General features: G+C 36.2%; 1 protein-coding gene across 1 annotated transcript; it reads left to right on the forward strand.

The window, feature by feature from the left end:
• Positions 1-1,199: 1,199 nt before the first annotated feature.
• Positions 1,200-19,973, forward strand: ANXA1 (annexin A1). Its single transcript, XM_082621749.1, has 13 exons — positions 1,200-1,351; positions 8,252-8,328; positions 8,423-8,531; positions 9,048-9,142; positions 10,213-10,326; positions 10,766-10,856; positions 12,681-12,760; positions 12,952-13,008; positions 14,570-14,663; positions 15,531-15,626; positions 16,758-16,816; positions 18,462-18,584; positions 19,613-19,973. The coding sequence occupies exons 2-13, from the start codon at positions 8,263-8,265 to the stop codon at positions 19,667-19,669; spliced, it is 1,041 nt and encodes a 346-aa protein (XP_082477875.1). The 5' UTR covers positions 1,200-1,351; positions 8,252-8,262; the 3' UTR covers positions 19,670-19,973.
• The last annotated feature ends 1,638 nt before the right edge of the window (positions 19,974-21,611 follow it).

Genomic DNA, 21,611 nt, shown 5'->3' on the forward strand with positions numbered 1-21,611 from the left:
TGCCGCAGAGCGGCTAGGCCCGTGAGCCATGGCCGCTAAGCCTGTGCGTCTGGAACCTGTGCTCCACAACGGGAGAGGCCACAACAATGAGAGGCCCGCGTACCACACACACAAAAAAATCTCTAGAATATCAAGGATCTATTTGTATTAAAGTTTATATATAACTTATTCTATAAAAAATTAATGTGCATAGCCTTCCTCTAATGCCAGTATTTTCTGTGAATGTCATAATGATCATATTTCTAGCGTTAACTTTGTTCGAAATTTTGAGACAACCTCGAGCTTTATTTCTTTTATATTTCTTATGTATATCACCAAGATGTCTGCAAGCACAAAACATCTTTTATTTTGAAGGCAGGAAAAATGCTGGTGAAATAGAAGATTATCCAGTACTGCATAACATTAAAATTTACAAATATATACTATATTTTTAAAGATAAATGTATTTATTTTTTGCTGTGTGGGTCTTCTTTGCTGCATGCAGGCTTTTCTTTAGTTGCGGTGAGCGGGGCTACTCTTTGTTGCGGTGCGCGGGCTTCTCATTATGGTGGCTTCTCTTGTTGCGGAGCATGGGCTCTAGGCCGTGTGGACTTCAGTAGTTGTGGCTCGCGGGCTCTAGAGTGCAGGCTCAGTAGTTGTGGCACAGGAGCTTAGTTGCTCCATGGCATGTGGGATCTTCCCGGACCAGGGCTCGAACCCGTGTCCCTGCATTGGCAAGATGATTCTTAACCACTCTACCACTAGGAAAGTCCCTATTATTTCTTAATTTCTTAATTATTATTTCTTATTGTCATAAGAATTCTAGTAAGTAGGCAGCCTAGAAAATATCCCTATTTAACAAAAGTTGAAACAAATTCAGGGAAGTTAAATATGTCCCCAAGAGCACATAGTAATTAGTGATGAAGTTGGGACTTAACCAAAGGGGGTTTTATTTTGTTTTAAAGTTTATGATTTTTCATTTCACAATTCATTTGACTAAAAAAGTATGCCAATCATTGGTATCAGGATTGAGGCGGATAGTACTGCATACTTGAAAATCTCTTGCATTCTACTCCCCTGTAAAAAAAACAGTGCAAACTGAAGAGGGAAAAATATCTGTACTTCCGTTTTCTTTCTTTTGTGCTGTCAGCTCTGAGTTGGTTTAGTGAGTAATTTTGCAAGGCTTGCTTCACTTTGTTTTGAGCAAGACTGAACCCAGTATTTCAAACAAAAGGCAGCCCGTTACTAACTTCTGGTTGCTAGGTGTGGCCTCCTTTCAAATTCTATAAAATCAGAAGCCCAAGGTTCCACTTCCAGTGTGAGCTGTTCAGAGAAGAATCTCTTTAGGTCTTTGGACGGAGGCAAAAAAAAGGTAAGTCTTGGTTTTACATTTAGGTAGTTTTGGCTGTTTTGAAAACTTTTCCCATTACAGTGTTTAATGTTACTTCTGTGTCATTTATGGCTAGCTGCACTTACACCTTTGATAAATCTTTCTGTAAAATTACACTGGCTATTTATATTTTAGGAATCACAAATTGTAATGTTTTATTTTTACTTAGTTAAGAAATACAATTTTAAAAACAAGGAAACTTTGCTTAATACTGGCTTATTGTACTATTGGTGAGTTACCATGGGAAAGAAGGAAAGAATGTGTTTTTTCCTACAAGTTATGAGTCTTCAAGAGCTGTGTATGCTTTACGTGGAAATCATGAAGGATGGTGGTGTCTGTGGGGAGCCAGGCCAGAAGAACGCAGACATAGGTTTCAGGGATCTATCTCAAAACAGCAGAACTTAAATAATTTATTTTTTCTTTTGTAAAATAAAACAAAGCAAAACAAAAAAAACAGATTCAGACCTCATAGTGGCAGTTATGGCTTTTGTAATTAACATTTTGAAATTAACATTATGTTCACTCATGCAGTGTCAGTAAATTAGAGGATCCACTTATTAATCATTTTATTTAGAGAGGCTGTGGCCACATTCTTTTTCCTGTAGTCTCTGTGTCATAAACAGGCTTTTCAAGTGCTGATTTGAAAATCTAAGGGGAAAGGAAGTATTTCCTGGGTGGTGTCAGATGAGTTATCTCTTGGGAATGCCTGTACTGGCCCTCTAAAAATATTCCACTTAGTAACATCTTGATTGCTGAATGAGCTAATGGCCATAAAACTCCTTAAGAGAGCAAAAAGCATATCTAAAGTAGAGTTTTTACTGGTGTTGGATATATGTGCAAAAGTGAGAGATTTTGAATCCTAACCATATATTTGGCTATTGTTTATTACAAATGTTCCTTCAAGAATTTTTTCTTAGCTCATTCCGAATGTTAAGTTAAATGACGTAACATATGATTTTTAGTGCTAGTTAATCAAAAAAGGTGTGCTTTTTCTTGCCTTGTTTGTGTCTAAAATTATGTATGGACCTTGAAAAAGTAATATGCTCCCCTGCTTGCAGGAATGTATTTTGGTAGGCACATTGCAAAACGATTCAAATGTGGTAAAATGCTGGTTTCATAATTTCCAAATGGCCTCTTCTCCAGAAGTTATGTTAACCACCCTGTAGCCCCAGGCTCAGCCACATCTGGCAGATATCTGACAGTTGATGGATGTTGACAAAACTGTTAATAATAAATTATTAAGAAACCAGCTAGAGTTTCCTGGTTATTAAATACTTTTTCAGTCAAATGATCTGCAAAGATTGGTTTCTATTGATGTTAGCTTGCTGAGCTGGTTCTTAATCCTCTCTAGACCCATTAATTGATGACATATTTAAAACCATGGACCTATTATTTTCAGTGATAAACCAAAAGCCGTTTTTTCAGTAAATGATTTCCTCTTTCCTTAAAATGGGAGAGATTTTTATCAGAAAGATCAGAACAGATACAATTTATATAATACCTTCATTCATTATGCTAATTTTCTCCACCTCCATCTGCTTGAGGTGAAATTTAAGACTGGCACTTCAGAGCTATAATGAATCTTAGCTACTGTGTATTTCAACACTCTTATTTTTATAAATGGAGATCCTCTCCCCCACTGCCGAGAAGTTAAATGTTTTCTTGAGGGCCAACAGCCAGCTAAAGAGAGTCAAAGTAGGGCTCAGAACTCCTCAATTCTTATTTTTACATCCTATAGTTGTGGATAGAAAATATTTGTTAAATTAGTATAGATATATTTCCTGATTAGCATTGATACAATATTTGTTCATTCAATAATGCTTATTAGCATACTAAGTACAAAGCATTCTGCCAGGGATTAGAGGTTCATAATGAATGGTAGTTATCACTGCCCCCATGGAATGCTGCTTTAAATATAGATAAGTAAATAGCAAGTGATAACGCAGAACAATAGGGACAAGTGTAGGAGTAAAGGCAGGATGCTTCTGGAGCACACAGAAGGTCGGTCACTCACCTCAGTGCTGGACCAAGGAAGGCCTCTTGGAGGATGTCATGAGGTGTAATAGGCTGAGTCCTCACCAAGAAGCATCATTTACACAAAGGGAATTGGACATGGAAGATGAAACAGCATTCCAAGCAAAGGGAACACCTTACTCAAAAGTCTAGAAGCAAAACATTCATGAGACTACCTTTCATAAAGTGGCTCTTCATAAGTCATGCCGTTGTACAGACTAACTAATTACGTTTTCTCAAACGAGTAGGTGTGGGAAAGACTTGTGAAATATATATTCGAGGGAGAAAACTATGCACAGGCCAAAGCATTGAAAAATAAACTCCCTCGGGCCGGGGTGAAACCTGCCACAGTCTCCATGGGTTAACTGTGAATGAATTTGATTCTTAAGTGTAAGCTATTAAAAATAACATTCATCTTACGATCATCTTTTTGGTCACTAGTTTAAAAGCATATACAATATTTTGGTCACTAGTTTAAAAGTGTATACAATATTTTGGAATCAGAAGGCATGGATTTATGTATGCCTTGATGCTTGCCACTAGTAGCTAGAAAGCTGCCAGAAGAAATTACACTTTGTTTACCCAGGTAGAAAATGGGAATAATGATGCTGTCCTCTGCAAGGATCAAATTTCTGCTGCTGTCTTTGCAGAACTCTGATCTTTCTCCCTTGTCTCAGGGAAGACATGATAGACCACAAAACTCAGTTTCCTCTGTCAGAAATTCTGGAAGTAGCCTTTCATGAAGCTGACAGAGATAGAAATTGTGGTTTTTAAAGTTATTAAAAACTGTTCTTCTGGGGCTTCCCTGGTGGCGCAAGTGGTTGAGAGTCCGCCTGCCGATGCAGGGGACACGGGTTCGTGCCCCGGTCTGGGAGGATCCCACATGCCGCGGAGCGGCTGCGCCCGTGAGCCATGGCCGCTGAGCCTGCGCGTCCGGAGCCTGTGCGCCGCAACGGGAGAGGCCACAACAGTGAGAAGCCCGCGTACCGCAAAAAAAAAAACAAAAACTGTTCTTCTGTAATAATTTCAAACCTTCAGAAGAGTTGCAAGAATACTGCGCAACATCACCATATACTTATTACCGAGGTTCCCCAAGTGTTAACCTTTCACCACATTTGCTTTATCATTAATTCTTCCCTTTCCCCCTTCCACCCTCTCTATATAGTTATTTTTTTCTGTATCATTTGAAAGAACACTGCAGATATGATGTCCCTATGTCTCTAGATACTTCAACCATAGTGCAGTTTAAAAAAAATCAGGAAATTAACTTTCATACAATAAGCCATAGTTTTCTCAAACTGTCCAGTTGGTACAATTGCTGATGTACCATTTCTGGAATACCTTTCTCTTACATTTAGTAAGCATGGCTCCCTCTCTGTCTAGCATCTTTTTATGCATATTTACCTTCTTTAATTTATTGCTGAATGAGAGGAAGAGAGCTCTTTTATGACACATACAAAAAAATGTTCATCCCTAAAAAGTTACACATTTTTTCTTAGATAAATGAGATTGGTAGGCAGTGCATGTTCACAGATGATTAATTAGAAGAACTCTGGAATATTATTAACTTCCATATAGGTCAGCCTATGTATAAATGGTCAATTTCATCTTCAAATTAGATGATGTTAAGGACTGAGATAAACTTGGTTTCAGAGCTCATTGGTAGCCAGATTAAATATATATTGAGCCAAGGAAAATTAATAAAATAAGCTCTTAAGTACCTAGTACATGTTCTAAACATTGCAACTTAAAAGAAAGATGGAAAAAATAAAACCTGTTGTGAACTCAGAGGGTTATTAAATTTTTTTTTAACTGTACAATTCTACTTCATAGACTAGATCATTCTCTGAATAGTAAAAATATATGACAAATATTTGTATAGCATGTGGCAATCTATAAAACATGTTTGCATGTTTGTGATTTATTTATAGTTAAGAAATCTTACCTTCAAATTACTGAATGGGTTTAATCAAGTACAAAACGCTGGTTTTCATACAGAGGTTAGGTATTGAACACACAGAATGGCTTAGCAATACAATCTGAGCAAAAATATTTTTGCTGTGGTATTTGTAAGGTGTGTTGCAACTATTCAAGGTTCTGTTAAAACATGTAGCTGTGTTTGAGCACTTAACTAGCAGTACATGATCGAAACTATTTCCTTGAGGGTTTGTACATCCTGCCACAATCCTTGTGTCTTTAAGCTTTGCTGACAGCTAGTGGATCTTGTTTGGCTGAATTGAGATTCCTTTTTCCTCTAATTGCTTTCCTGAGTAGGTTCTATTCAGGTTGCTTGACCATATTCCAGATCATACCTTCAGGCCATCCAAATGGCTTCAGACTAAAATCGAGGAACACAGAGGATATGTCACAAAGCTGTCTCCTCTATGGATACTCTTGTGTCAAACAAATTATTCAACCCCTTTGTTTTTGTTATTTTGTATTAAGTAATGAATAGAGCAATATCATTTTCTAGGCTTTCTCAAATTTTTTTTTGAAGAAACTCATGCATTATGTAAGCATTTTAAGTGAAAAAATTGTGAAGTAAAGTTTCCATAAAATTTATTTTGAAGTTGTGAGGCTCATTTTTTTTTTTTTTTTTTCTTTTTGCGGTATGCGGGCCTCTCACTGTTGTGGCCTCCCCCGTTGCGGAGCACAGGCTCCGGACACGCAGGCCCAGCGGCCATGGCTCACGGGCCCAGCCGCTCCGCGGCATATGGGATCCTCCCAGACCGGGGCACGAACCCGTATCCCCTGCATCGGCAGGCGGACTCTCAACCACTTGCGCCACCAGGGAGGCCCAGAGGCTCATTTTTTAAATTACCTTTGACAAGATCCTTAATCTCTTCTTTGATTTCTTTTGAAGTTTTTCTTTTCTAATTGAAAAGAGTGGAAATATTGGAACACATATTTCTATAATTGAGGGAAAAGTACTTTGCTAAGTGACCAATCATATCACATTTCGAGGATTCTACTTCATAAAGGACATGGATGAGATGATAAAAATGGACGTTTTAAATACCTGAAACCTTGCCAGAAATTGCAAGAAGTTTTGGATATGCCAATTAAGCAAAAGAAAAATGACACTCCATGTGCCAACAGCAATTGCACCAGATTATAGTGTAATAGGAACTAAAACCTTGTGCGAAATTGTACACCATGACTTTATCTCAGGAAATAACTTTAAATTTATCAGTTGCTTGTGGGGAAGAGATTCAGTGAGTGCACAATATATTGGTTCTTCTCACAGATGACACAACAGTAATTTGAACAATCCCCATGATAATTAAGTGGAGATAGTTTCTGCTTTGGATATTATTTCTCTCATGTATTTAATCTCATTACTTGCAACTACGGCCATTTTTCAGCAGGTGTGGACTGAAATACTTTGTCTGAACATGCCATTAAGGAATCAGGTTATGGGTTTTACTCCTCATGAGTCATTTAGCTTCATAGCAAGAATTTAAAACTGCTAAGATTATCCTTCCAGCCTCCTTCAGATGTACTCATGATAGCTGTCTCCAGAGAACTAAACAAAAGGGTATGGAGAGATAGATCAGTGTAGACCTGGAGCTTGAGCTCCTAAAAAAAAAATCCCTGGACAAAAAGGATCATTGATGGCTCCTTTTGTAGATAACTCAGAGAATGCATTAATTTTTAACATACTTCAGGTTTTAAAAATATACATGTTTTATTAAATAAAAATATTGCTGAACCACGACAGCAAGTCAGGCAATTTTCTTTAAGATAGAGTTTTCCAAAAGAGGGCATGCATGGTGCAATTTCACTCTAATGAATCCTGTTAGAGCAAGGCACCTGCTATAAAATAATCCTTTTCTGGGTTTTTTATGTTGGGTAATAAAACACATGTAGGACTAGTGTTTAGACAGCTCAAATAGGAACAAATGTGAATGTAGTGATTACTCCAGGTACTGAAATAATTTTATACCACGGAATGGAAAAGAAAACTGAATTATTTCGGGGAGAAATATCACTTGAATATCTTTCTATAGAGTTTTGAGTCTGAATCCACTCCCGCAGATTAGTCATAGATTATTTTACCTTATAAATGTCAGTATTATGCTCTTTCTCTACCCATTACTTTTGTTCAAGTCCTCATTAATCCTACATAGATTCTCCCACAATTTACTAAATGGTCTCTAATCTTCCCTCTTGCTCATCTCCTAGCCATTCTCTATGATACAGGGTGACCTTTCTGAAATATAACTTTCTTTTTAAAAAATCCATTGTTTATCCAAACCTTTGGAAATATATTTAAACTTTTAAATTTGGGCTTCTGTTAACATTTCTTGCTCTAGTAAACTTCTTTCAACTTCCCAAATATGACAAGTTTCTCTCTGTTCTGTTCTCTTTAACTTTTCTGCTAATCTCAACTATTCTCAAGAGAGGCTCAGGTCACCAAGAACTTCCTCTAAGAATTGTTCTTAGCTTTTGAATTTTCTTAGGGAGAGCACACACTGGCTTCAAGTTCTTTGAGCCAAGGGATGTTTCAATGTTTTTGCTCCCTCAGTGCTTGGCATACAGTGGGTGGTCTGTAAATTTAGAGCAGTGAAGTGAAACACCAGCTCCTCTCTTCAGCCTATATGCTTACTTATAGAAGTCATCTGATCCCTAAGGTGAAGGCTGAATATGCTGAGAAAGAGCTATGTTTCAGAGGCTATGGGTTTCTGTTCAAGGGTAGTAGACTGTCTTTCAAAAAAACCCAAATCTAGCATTTTATGATGCTCCAAAGAGTAATCCTGGAAAGTAAAGGCAAGGCTGCTCTATGTCTTGTGTATGGAAGGGGGTGGAGTGGTGTGTATATGTGGTGGGTTTGTGGTTTGTAAACGCATCGACCTGTTTTCTTTTCAGATCCTTCAAAAATGGCAATGGTAACTGAATTCCTCAAGCAAGCGTGGTTTATTGACAATGAAGAGCAGGAATACGTTGTAAGTCAAGTGACAATGAAATAACTTAGTTAAATATTAAAATAGAAACTAATGTAAGTGAATGGACAGTAATTTATTTCTCACTCATCCACAGAAAACTGTGAAAGGATCCAAAGGTGGTCCTGGGTCATCAGTGATCCCCTGTCCTAGCTTTGATCCATCCTCAGATGTTGAGGCCTTGCATAAAGCAATCACAGCTAAAGGTAATTCTGTCTCCCCAGAACAGTCCCCTCCTAGACATTTCAGAATGGCTACTAAAAAACAGACATGTGCAATTTAAAGAGTCTTTTGTTTTGAAGATAAAAAGATTTCCTTGTCAACAAAGATATATTTCCTTTCTCAGCGCTTGGGAAATTTTGGTCAAATCGATAGAATATCTACTTCTACAACAGATATGCTCACAAAGCTCATTTCTAACAGGCTCAATGCTGAAGTCAACACCTCTGCTCACATTTAGGGTTTGAACTAGGAAACAAACACTGCAACACTGAGGGCCAGGAACAATTTCTTCCTCCTTTCTCATTCAAGTGAATGGAATGTCATCCCAAGTGCTTTCATTTGATATGCAGTATCGCATCCATATCCCAGTCTGGTAAAATTTGTACTTCTTCGTTTTGTTAAGAACTTCCTTTGAAGCATCTTGATAATGAACCATTTTATGTCAGTTACTGATGATGAAGAAAATTGATTTTAGAAGTCTAGGGGCCCTTTATTTCCAGGTGTGGATGAAGCGACCATCATTGAAATTCTAACTAAGAGAAACAATGCCCAGCGTCAGCAGATCAAAGCAGCCTATCTCCAGGAAAAAGGAAAGGTAGGTTGGAGTGGTTAATTGAGATAATTAATTTCAGTCATATTTGTGATTAAGTATAGATTTTGAAGCACAGTTGCCTAGTTCTGTCAGTCTCTAACCACCGTTTTTCCATTACAACTAAGATTACTGTATTTATCCTCTTGGTTGCAATGTAATCAATTTTAGCAAATTTCCTGGTTTTATATATTGTTTTGTCATCTTGATTCTTTGCCCATGTCATGTGGTGTTCTGTATTGGAGACAAGCCTTTAACTTGAACATAACAGACATCAAGATTACTATTGGCAATAAGAAATATGTTCTGATTGAAATGTGTCTTCTGCTAAAACTTAAACTGAACTGTTTAATGTCTGAATGTAAAGTTTATACATATAATTCTATTTTAAAAGTAAGCTTTATATTTTTATACAAAAAATGGCAATTTTTTTAAGGAGTGTAGTTAGAAAACTATTTGATGTCTGACTATAGTGCTTATTTGAACAGTGCAAATCCCAATGGTTGGAAAAGTTATTAATACATTATTTTTATTTTTATTTTTTATTTTTTTGCGGTATGCGGGCCTCTCACTGTTGTGGCCTCTCCCGTTGCGGAGCACAGGCTCCGGACGCGCAGGCTCAGCGGCCATGGCTCACGGGCCCAGCCGCTCTGTGGCATGTGGGATCCTCCCGGACCGGGGCACGAACCCGTGTCCCCTGCATCGGCAGGCGGACTCTCAACCACTGTGCCACCAGGGAAGCCCTAATACATTATTTTTAAAGTATTCTTACTACTGTTTCTGTTAATACACAACCCCTATCTTTTGAGTTTTGTGATTTCTTCCCTGTATAAAGGATTGAGAACCCTGTCCTTTAAAAAATTATCAACGAATTCAGTAAATTTCATTCTAATCACTCTAGATCTAAAAGATTAAGATATTGAATATCAGGTACCCTTTTCTATGTAAAGGGAAGGAGCTCTAAAAAATGGTTGTGTTTAGGACTCAGCAAGACTATCTAAAGATCAGGTAACACCACATTACTGTATCACCCTGCATGTTATTTACTAGAAGGTTATAACATCTCCTTTTTATAGCCCCTGGATGAAGCTCTGAAGAAAGCCCTCAAAGGTAACCTTGAGGAAGTTGCTTTGGCTCTGTTGAAAACTCCAGCCCAGTTTGATGCTGATGAGCTACGTGCTGCCATGAAGGTAAATCATCTAATTTAAGCAAAACTCCTTTCCTCAAGAGAATGTCTAATCCACTTTTGCCTCTTACTGTATTCTCAACAACTAGTATAGGACCATCAATCAGTGGTTATAAAATGAATAAGTGAATGAATAAATAAATGAATAAATAAATGTTGGTGTTAACAACTATGTTATTTCCACTATCTTCATGATGTTATTATATATCATAGATCTCTCTTTTTATGTATTTGCCCAAAATATTTGCTTTAAACCCATTTTGTTTTTAGAGCACTATAATAGATAGACCTTATTGTAATTATTAAATATTGTGGATATTTACTAAATACTGTGAGAAATTTACTAAATGTCAGATTCGAACAAATTTTGGGACACAAAAACTAGTTGATATTCTTGAATGAAGATTTTTCTACAATTCTTTTATTCTTCTTTTTCAATTCAGGGCCTTGGAACTGATGAAGACACTCTGAATGAAATTTTGGCATCAAGAACTAACAGAGAAATCAGAGAAATTAACAGAGTCTATAAAGAAGGTAAGTTTTAATGTCCAACAACCCAATTGCCTTAGTCGGGAAGGAAATCTGATATACTTCAAAAAAAAATTGAGTGTGGATGTTAATTATGGGGACTTTGGAAACTACATATTAACATATTTCTTCATTGTTTATCACATGTCTACCGCATGCACATACTGTTACCAGACACATTAGAGCTGCTGGGGTGCAGATAAGGGACACAATTGTCTCAGCCCTCATCAAGTTTGCACTTTAATAAAAAATGTCCCTTTGGGACAAATGGCCACATATTATTGCAGTGGAAAACTCAATTCAAAGAACTAAATTTAAAGAATTTCCTAAAAACATTTCTTATCTTTCTGAGGTTTATTTCATAAAAATGTCCCGTTGTCTTCCATTTTGAAAAGATAACAACAACAAAACACCCCAGACATTTGTCCTTGAAAAAGTACAGAGCTTGGTGCTTATAATTCTCTGATGGAAACTAACTTTAGCATTATGAGCATAAATGACTCACTTACTTTCAATGTCCAGATAGATCCATGGGGATGAAAGACCAGCAGTGGCTCATGTTATCTATTCAGTGAAACATCTCATTTCAGTGGTATGCTCAACAGTATAAAGAGTATCTGCAAGTGGGCCCTGGGCAGTGCTGGGTCTTTACTATTTTCCTTTTCTTGTTTCCTAAGTCCCCAGCTTTTTTGTTTTCCCAGCTTAACATGTAGCACCACAGAGGATATTTCCGCTTGATTTTAATACCAAACATAGAGAATACAATAGCCCTTGTGTATTATTTTCACAGCATTCTAATAAAGGAACCAGAATAAGGAAGCTTTTAACTTCATTTTCTGCAATTCATATCTCATTTTCAATATTTATCTTAAATCCATTTATCAGTGAAAACCATCAAGAGGGGCATTATTATTAGTTGTGGGTTTTTTTTGTTTTGTTTTGTTTTGTTTTTTGCGGTACGTGGGCCTCTCACTGTTGTGGCCTCTCCCGTTGCGGAGCACAGGCTCCGGACGCGCAGGCTCAGTGGCCATGGCTCACGGGCCTAGTTGCTCCGCGGCATGTGGGATCTTCCCAGACCGGGGCACGAACCCGTGTCCCCTGCATTGGCAGGCGGACTCTCAACCACTGCGCCACCAGGGAAGCCCTATTATTAGTTTTTTTCTTTGATAAAACATAGTTTACAAACGTAAATATCCATAAATTATTCCCAACGTATAGTTCAATGACAGCTTATTAAATTGTTCTGTCTTCTAGTGAATTATAAATTCAATTACTTTTTGCTAGTACAGCATTATTTTGCAAGTTAAGCATGGGTGTTTAACAAAGAAAAGTTTTACGTCTATATCTAAGGTAGACGGGTATACATACACACATACATGCATAACTAAAATATATTACATATAAGATATTTATCATTTTTAAAGTAAATATATACTCTGTTCAAGCAAGTTCCTCTGGTTATTTTTTTAAATAACTGTTCTATTCATCTCATTGCTTAAATTCTGGTATGTTTTATTTCAGAATTGGTTATTTAATAATGTACACCTATGCATTTTATTCTCATTAGCAAAAGCTTTAGGGCTATAACTTTTCACAGTATTATCTAAATTGTTTTAATTGCCTTATAGGCAATAAATTTGATGATCAGAAATTTTGCTTGATCTGATTCCTCTATTTTTATTAAAAAATGATAATATTTGAAATGTGTCCCATAAGTCATTGAACACTTGGCATTGCAAATTGTGAGCCAATATAGAGATGTCAGGTATTACTATTATCACCATTACTTATCACTAGTTTAATACAAGATATACTTTTCTTATTTCTCAGAACTGAAGAGAGATCTGGCTAAAGACATCACCTCAGACACATCTGGAGATTATCAGAAGGCTTTGCTTTCTCTTGCTAAGGTATAACTCAAATAGTTCAGGAAATGCCTCTTCTTTTATGAAAAGTAAAATCTTAGATTTCGTCTCTCTAGAAATGAGCAATTCATTCCTTTTCCCGCAAAGAATATTACTCATCTGATTTTAAGGGAATTAAGTAAATCATGTGATTACATGCTAGAAAACCACTTACAAAAGAATGGGATATTTTTCAGGGTGACCGATGTGAGGATGTTGCCGTAAAGGACGACTTGGCCGATACGGATGCCAGGGTAAGCAAGTACTCACAAATACTCCTAGAATCCACTTTCCTACTTCAAATAGGTCCTACCTGAGGTGAGGTACCACTTGAGGGCCTCCACATGAAAGCAAATCTGAGATCCTCCAAAAGGACCATAGTACCTAGTGTCCATTCCCTGAATGATGCCTACCTTTCTGCATTCAAGCCGTCAAAGAGAGGAAATGTGGTCTTTATGTTTTCAGTATATTGCACTATTCATGAAGCTGGAGAGGAATGAGAGAGAACAATGAGAATTTGATTTGTTATTCCCAAGAATTGTTTTGTTGAGAAAACAGAATTTTTATTTTACCAGGTATAAGAAATAAAGTGGAAAGAATAAGCACATCTAATATTCTTTTAACAGTGAACATTGGTTTAGAGGTGTAAGTTTATATTGTAAAAATACTATTGTAATGACATTAAAATTATAAAAATTAGAACATTTATATACTTTGAAGCATATCGTTATACATAGTTTCAGCGAGGTTGCTTGTTATTTATACATCAATCCATTGGCAACATTAGAAAAACTGTCATTTTAGGGCCTGGACTTTTTGTTAAAAAAAAAAAAAGACAGCTATTATTTACATATGCCTTCCTCATGGGATAGTATTCTCTACAAATTCATCACAGTGAGTTAGTAAGAATGGAAACTTATTTGATCACCTCCACTCACTGTACCAGTACATTATCCTGCACATAATAAGCATTTATTAATTTTTGTTGAATGAATGCATATATATCAGATGTTTGCTTGGAAAGTCCAGAATAACTTCTTATGCCCATTGGAAATTTGACCATTTTAATAGAAATTGTGCAATCATACCAAAGAACCAAAGTAGCATTTGAATAGTTGCCCATAGTAAGAAATTACTCTTATTTGCTTGTGATATTTCTGAATTTGCTTTCCATTTTAAGGCTATCAGGGCTCTTAGATGTATATTTATGGCAGCTACATGGATTAGTGTGACCTAGGAAGAGGATGGTAATTAACATTTCAAAGTTAATAGAGCATGTTTGTGACAATAAGGCAGGCATTATCTTTTCCGTTTGCAAAAGAGGAAAATCTGTAGTTTAATAAGGTCAAACTATTTATCTAAGATTACAGAGCTATTAAGTGGCACAGTCAGAATTTGAATCCAGAAATTCTAACATCAAAATTCAAGATCTAGGTAATGGTTGAATTACTGACTTACCAGTACCATTTGCTGAAAACTACTTTGAACAGTTACAAGTAAAATTAAAAATTAGACAGTCCCTTGGAGTTGCCTTGATACGGAGTGCAATCTTAAAGCAATTTAATTTAACAAACATTTATTCTACAAACATATGTTCAGTCTCTAGGGTTCGCAAGGCACCTTGAGAGATACTATGGAAAATACTTGACAAAATAGGGTTCCCATCTTTAAGGAACTTATAATCTTAGCATTGCCTACTCTGATTGTATTGGACACAGCAGCTGCTGCCTCCAAAATCTTTGAAGAGATCTAACATTCTTGTGCAGATAGCAAGTCAGCAGATAGTCAAGTGTTTATTTTTGTGTTTCTTGACAGGCCTTATATGAAGCAGGAGAAAAAAGAAAAGGGACAGATGTTAATGTGTTCACCACCATTCTTACCACCAGAAGCTCTGCCCATCTTCGCAGAGGTAAGAATAAAACAAATGTTTCCTGGAATTGTTTATAGAAGATGCAGGGGTTTTTTAGGACAAATAAGAGAAAGGAAAGAGAGAAATCTTAATCATTGTCATTCTGATACCAAATGGATGCAGTGTTCCTGACCCCTTCTTGCTATTTGTGCATTTGTCCAGCTTTGTACCACCACCATTTTATAGTATTCGAAACACATTTTATGACTTTGGCATGTAGAACATTAGTTTGTTATTTTTACTATTTCCTTTCCCTAAAATATTTGGAATAGGTCTGACAACATATACACATGCAACAGAACAAATGAAATTACAATGAAGAAAAACAAAAAAAAACTCATGGCTGAGTGAAGAAAAGAGTATCTAGATGCTGCAGAAACAAAACCCAAAAAAAGAGTTCTTGCCCTTGATCACAAGATTTAACTCTTGACTTCTGGAAGTCAAGGCAAAGGGAAGGTCATGATGATTACCTAAAGTTTATTATTTTTATAACAGCACTCCAATTTCTAATGTTAAAATTAAGAGAAATCTACTATACAGATCTTTATATAAGGAAAGATCCATTTGTTATGGCACTTATCTCTGATGTAGTGTTATGGATGTCAATCACATGCCACTTCTAATAAATATCAACGTTTGCAAAAATTTCCCCAAAATATACAGAAGCACCAAAATAGCCATGTAAGTTACATTCCTCAGAGAAGATGATGTATCCAAAATATGCTCAGTTGAATAATTAGCTTTAAAATGTGTTTTTTGAAGTTCAGTCCTCCTAAGGAATACTTTGACTCAGTTGCCCTGATTTTGCTCAAGTTTGCTAAAGAATAGGATGTTTTGTACATCTCTTAGTTTAAATTTAATATTCAGTGTTTCAGAAGTACTCCAAGTACAGTAAGCATGACATGAACAAAGTTCTGGACCTGGAGTTGAAAGGTGACATCGAGAAATGCCTCACAGTTATTGGTATGTAGTCCTGGAGGGGGAAGAGTTTTCTAACTTGAAATTGCATTGTCAATGCTGTCCCATAATTTACAAAATAAAATATAACAAAACAAAACAAAAACACAGATGTAATTTATATTTCAAATAGAGGCAACATGTAAGATAATGGCAATAAATATTTAGCTAAAGTTATACAATGGCCTTATTAGTAATAACAGATATTATTTCCTTTTTTAAAAAGTTGGGCAGGTGGACAATACTTACTGAGCACCTACTTATACTACCATGCAATACACCAGGCTGGGCATGGCACAAAGGAAAGTCAAAATGGTCATTAAGAGCATAGGATTTGGAATTAAATAAATGCAGATCCACATTCTGGTCTGTCACTTGCTAATTGAGTAATCTTGGGCAAGTCCAAAGGATTTGATTCAGTAGGTCTCTGGTGGCTTCTGAAAAGGTCTTCAGAAGCAAAGGATTTTAAAGGTTTCCCATTTTATTCAGATGACCAGTCAAGGTTTGGAAACCTGCATTTTAAAGCAGTGCTTCTCAAACATTAATGTGCACATGAATCCCTTGGGAATCTTGTTAAAATGCAGATTCTAATTCAGTAGGTCTGGGGTGGGGCCTGGATTCTGCATTTCTAACAAGCTCTTAGTTGATGCCAATTCTTTTGGTCCATAGACCACACTTTGAGTATCAAGGTAGAGAATCATACTAACGGACACATCTGTTAGTATTTTATAATATTTGGCAGCTGCCTTATATTTTAAGACTGTCCTGTTCCACTTAAAATTTTTTTCTTATTACAACATGAAAAACTATTTCTTCCATGCCAGCATGACCTTTAACACCTACTAGCTTCCCTGTTTCCATGAAGAGTATACTCAGGATAGCATGAAATACTGAAGTTGCTATTGGGTAGATTTAAGATAATAGGAAAAGAGTGATGTTGTCAGAGAACAGAATATTCAAAGTCACCATCTAGAAAGTAGCTTCTTATAAGCCAAATATCCCATATTGGTAGGAGGGGTAAGGAACAGGGATGGAGAAGAGAATCTTACTTGTAAAACTCTGTATTCTTGTTTCTGTCACATGCATCTTTCTTTTTTTGGTGGTAAATATGTCAACTAAGATACACCTCTCTTGCAGTGAAGTGTGCCACAAGCAAATCAATGTTCTTTGCTGAGAAGCTTCATCAGGCCATGCAGGTAACTTTCAACATATGTGATTTGCTTAGGGAAAAAAAATTATGGTGTATGGAAAGAAGAACAGAAAACCTCATATTGTTTGAAAATTACACTTATTTTAATATCTTTCCATTAAAAAGAATTACTTTTCCATCCAATGCAAGAGGTAATATACTTCCTTATTAGAATAAAATTCTCCGTTAGATTTGTTATGTTCTTTTATAGGTAAGATAGTAAGGTGAGCTTGAATGTAATTTGTAGATTATGCATGATTTTAATAAAACTTCAGTCAGCAGAGGAAGGGTGATATACTTCCTTTTTTAATGTATGATTTTAGTAACCTACTTCTGCTAAGGTTGTAAGTTGCACAATCTCCCCCTTTCTAAGCTTCACTTATCTTTTTTATTATTCTGTCTTCCATGCCATTGCTTTATATGTCGTTCTAAGATTTTTAAATTTTGTTCTAAGATCACTGAAGGGGAAGGTGTTATTAAGATGTATTTGAGATACCTTAACCACTTCACTTTAACTTTATCGTTTAGCATGCATCTTATTATATAGGTTGTCACCTCCATGCTTGTATTGTGACGTTATGAAATTGGCTTTTTTTTTTCCTTTGCCACTTCAAAATAAGGAAGTCTTCAGAGAACGATCTAACTATTCAATTAATAGGAAAGAGTCCCTATGAAGTGATAGGCATTGTGCTACTAGGTATCAATAGTAGGCAGTACAGTCCCTGACCCCATGCCTGCTCTTATCTAGTGAGGTAATTAGATGGGTAACAATGAAAACCTAGTATTGTAAAAGAGCAGAAGAGGGGCCTGTGCCCCAGGCTTTGGAAATCAATGTAGCCTTGCTCTCAGCTAAACTAAGACCTGATATTTGAAAAGGAATTAGCCAGAGGAGAGCAGAAGTGGACGAGATGAAGGGATAAAGCAAGACTGGTCCAGGAGGAGGAGATACTATGTCTCTTTCTGGATAGTAAACATAATTAGAGTGATGGTGCATGGTGGAAGAAGTTGTAGAATTAGGCAGGGCATTGTAAGCCCAGATAAAATGATTGGTTTTCATCCTAAAAGCAGCAGAAGGCCATTGAAGGTTTTTTTTTTGGTGGGGGGGATGGTGGGGTTTGCTGTATGTGGGCCTCTCACTGCTGCGGCCTCTCCCTTTGCGGAGCACAGGCTCCGGATGCGCAGGCCCAGCGGCCACGGCTCATGGGCCCAGCCGCTCCGCGGCACATGGGATCCTCCCGGACTGGGGCACGAACCCGCGTCCCCTGCATCGGCAGGCGGACTCCCAGCCACTGCGCCACCAGGGAAGCCCCATTGAAGGGTTTTAAATAGATGAATGGGAAGATCAGATTTATAATTTAGGAAGTTTACTTCATTTGTAATTATTGAATAGTTTAGACAGAGGAAAGACTGGGTGGTAGAAGACCAATTAGGAGGTTATGAAAGCTCGTATATATGCTGCTGATATCACAGTTTGGTTTGTGTCATTTTATTACCACTTGTATAAAGTGTGTGTGTGTATTTTAATGTGGTGATAGTTTCTCCATAGAAACTATATAGGTGAGCTTAAGAGCCTCACATTCAAACCCATATCCTGCCTTATTAAGAGTATGCTCTGAACATGAGGGACACTTACCATCATTTGTTTTGGACAGGGTATTGGAACTCGTCATAAGACACTGATCAGGATTATGGTCTCCCGTTCTGAAATCGACATGAATGACATCAAAGCATGCTATCAGAAGTTGTATGGCATCTCTCTCTGCCAAGCCATCCTGGTATGTTGTGATTTTCATAATGCTAACCCCACAAATGACAATACTTTTGCAACTTCTTCAAAGAGAAAGGCTGACTTATTGTATCTGTAAATTTCATATGTAAGATTAATTTGTTATATTAAGATACAGGGACTTCCCTGGCGGTCCAGTGGTTAAGACTCCACACTTCTACTGCAGGGGGTGCAGGTTCAATCCCTGGTCAGGGAACTAAGATCCTGCATGCCATGTGGTACAGCCAAAATATAAAAATTTTTTTAAAAGATACATAATTTAAAGTAAACTGAACTTTCACTGGTAAAATCTACTAGTGAGTTCTATAATGAAAGACTCTGCAATTTTTTCAATAGTCATGGAAACAGTTTCCCATACATACATTTAGCAATCGAAATATTTTAGTAGAGAGATATAATGATTTATATAATGATTTATGATCAATGAATACTGATCAGAGGATTTGAAACTTTTTATTCTAACTTTTTCCTTAATTTTGTCATATGTGAAATATATAAAATACATGTTCAAGTTAAGAAGTAAAAAAAGACAAGTCAAGGGGTTTTGAACTTAATGAAAGATAAGTGACTGTTTAAATTCAATTTGGCATTTATATTGGATAACTAAAATCTACCAAGAAAAAGTGAGAATATCATGGGCTTATAACTTTCACTCTGGTTGAGCAAGTCAGAGGTGATACGAAATTATATTGTGTTATACTTAATTCTGTGTGGTATTTCGTTCTTGGAAAACAGTGGCTCTAATATATAACATGATCAATTCAGAGAAGTTTGCAATCTGAATTTTGAAAGCTATTGCTTTTCATATAATAATTAAAATATCAGTTATCTGCTATATGAATTATATTATTTAATTAAGTAAGTGGTATTCTTATCCAAGATTCTAGAAAATAGATGTACTGTGATGTATGTTCTACAACTGTTAAGTCTAATACAGTAATTATTCTCAATTTAAAAATACCTTCTATTGATTATGGTTTCAGGTAGCATTAAGTATACTTTATTTTTTATCAACAGGATGAAACCAAGGGGGATTATGAAAAAATCCTGGTGTCTCTCTGTGCAGGAGACTAAACATTCCTTTGATGATCTCAAGCTTTTTGATCAGAAGACTTATTAACCATATCTTTCCATTCCATATCATAGATTTAAATAGGAAAACTTCTTCAACAGGAATATAGTCTAGTAACTCCTTCCTGAAAAGTATAGTCTATAAATAATTTTTTATTTCAACTCTATATAATAGAGATACGTTTTTTAAAAATATATTTACTCCAAACTATAAAACCCCATAAAGAGGTTATTCTAGTAACATTGCTTGAGAAAGATGTTTATGTCACAGAAAATAAAATGATTTTACAGGACAATTGGTACACCATTGGTTCTTCTATTCTGATTTTCTTTTGTGTGTAATGCAGTTGTTTGATTTGATGTCAAGGGTCAGGGGCCTGAATTCTAAATTATAATCCTCTAATGAAATAGATTTTATATATTAAACGAAATAAAATATTCACAGAGTTAGAAAATGAACTTCATACATTTTACCATCTGGGTACAGATTATTGAGAGAGTATCTTAGTATAATAATGGATTTATTGCATCAGTATTGTAACAATTGGATATTCTGCTATATTTCATGAACCAGTATAAAGATGAAATAGCAACAGCAATAAAATTCCTCACTTTTTAAAAAATGGTAGTTGCATATTTTCTAAGAGACTATCAAACTGCTTTCCAGAGTGGCTGTACCATTTTACTTTCCCATCATAAATGCATGAGTAATCTAGTTTCTCCTCTCCACAACCTCACTAGCATTTGATATTGTCACTATTTTGTATTTTGGCATTGTTTATTTTTTATTGTTGACTTTTGAGAATTCCTTATATATTCTACATATTAGTCCTTTGTCAAATATGTGGTTTGCAAATATTTTCTCAGTCTATAGCTTGTATTCTCATCTTCTTAATAGAGAAAGACTTTCTCAGAGGAAACATTTCAAGTTTTAATGAGATTCAATTTTTCAATTTTTCCTTTCATTGATTTTGCTTTTGGTGTCACATCTACAGACTCTTTACCTAACCTTTGGTCCTGAAGATTTTCTCCTGTTTTTCCTAAAAGTTTTATAGTTTTCCATTTTACATTTCAGTTTGTAATCCATTTTGAATTAATTTTTGTGTAAAGTGTGAGATCATACCTTGGTCAAAATTCTTTTTTTTTTTTTTTTTTTTGCTTATGACTATCCAGTTGCTCTCATACCATTTGTTGAAAAGGTAGTTCTACTTCCATTGAATTGCTTTTGCACATTCGTAAAAAAAAAAAAATCAGTTATTTTCCTTTGAGAGTATTCTTACCACATAGGTGGTAATTTAATTTATCCATTCCCAAAAGAACTGAGTTGGGTATTTGAATTTCTGACTATTCTCACCTTCATTCACCTGACTGTAGCTTTATTTTCCTTAATTACTGTCCTTCACTTTCCTCCATGGACACCTGTCCCACGCATCTTACGGAACAACCATGATGACTTGGCCCATAACGTATTAGCCAAACTGAGGCTGGCCAAACTGAGATGTGCTGCTTATTACAGCACTGATTTTTTTAGTTCTTTTGTTATTATACATGACACCTTTCTTGTGTGCTGGATTGAGAAGGAGAAGTACCTGAGTGGGAAATCAGAGGGAACCTGGGGCTGGTTCATTGAGACAGGATGGATTTATCCAGGTATGTTTGTTATCACTGTTCTAAACAAGGTCAAGGTGGTACAAATATTTCTGCCAGTTAAGATTGCATCCACACTCTTCCTCTTCCAAATTAATTTTAAAGAAACTGCCTAACCTAGTTATTCTTCTTTGCCTATCTTAACCATCCCTGTCCATTATCTGCTCTTTTCTGCTCTCCTCTGGAAGATGACTTCTGAACACTTTACCCTGCAGGCTCTCTTACCTTCTGACTTGTGGCTGAATTCAGCCCTTTGGGGGAGCTGGTAGAAGATGGGAGATCAGGAGGAGATATCCTT

Source organism: Mesoplodon mirus, assembly GCF_964341445.2.
Source record: "Mesoplodon mirus genome assembly, chromosome: 1".
In the NCBI taxonomy this organism is placed as follows: Eukaryota; Metazoa; Chordata; class Mammalia; order Artiodactyla; family Ziphiidae; genus Mesoplodon; species Mesoplodon mirus.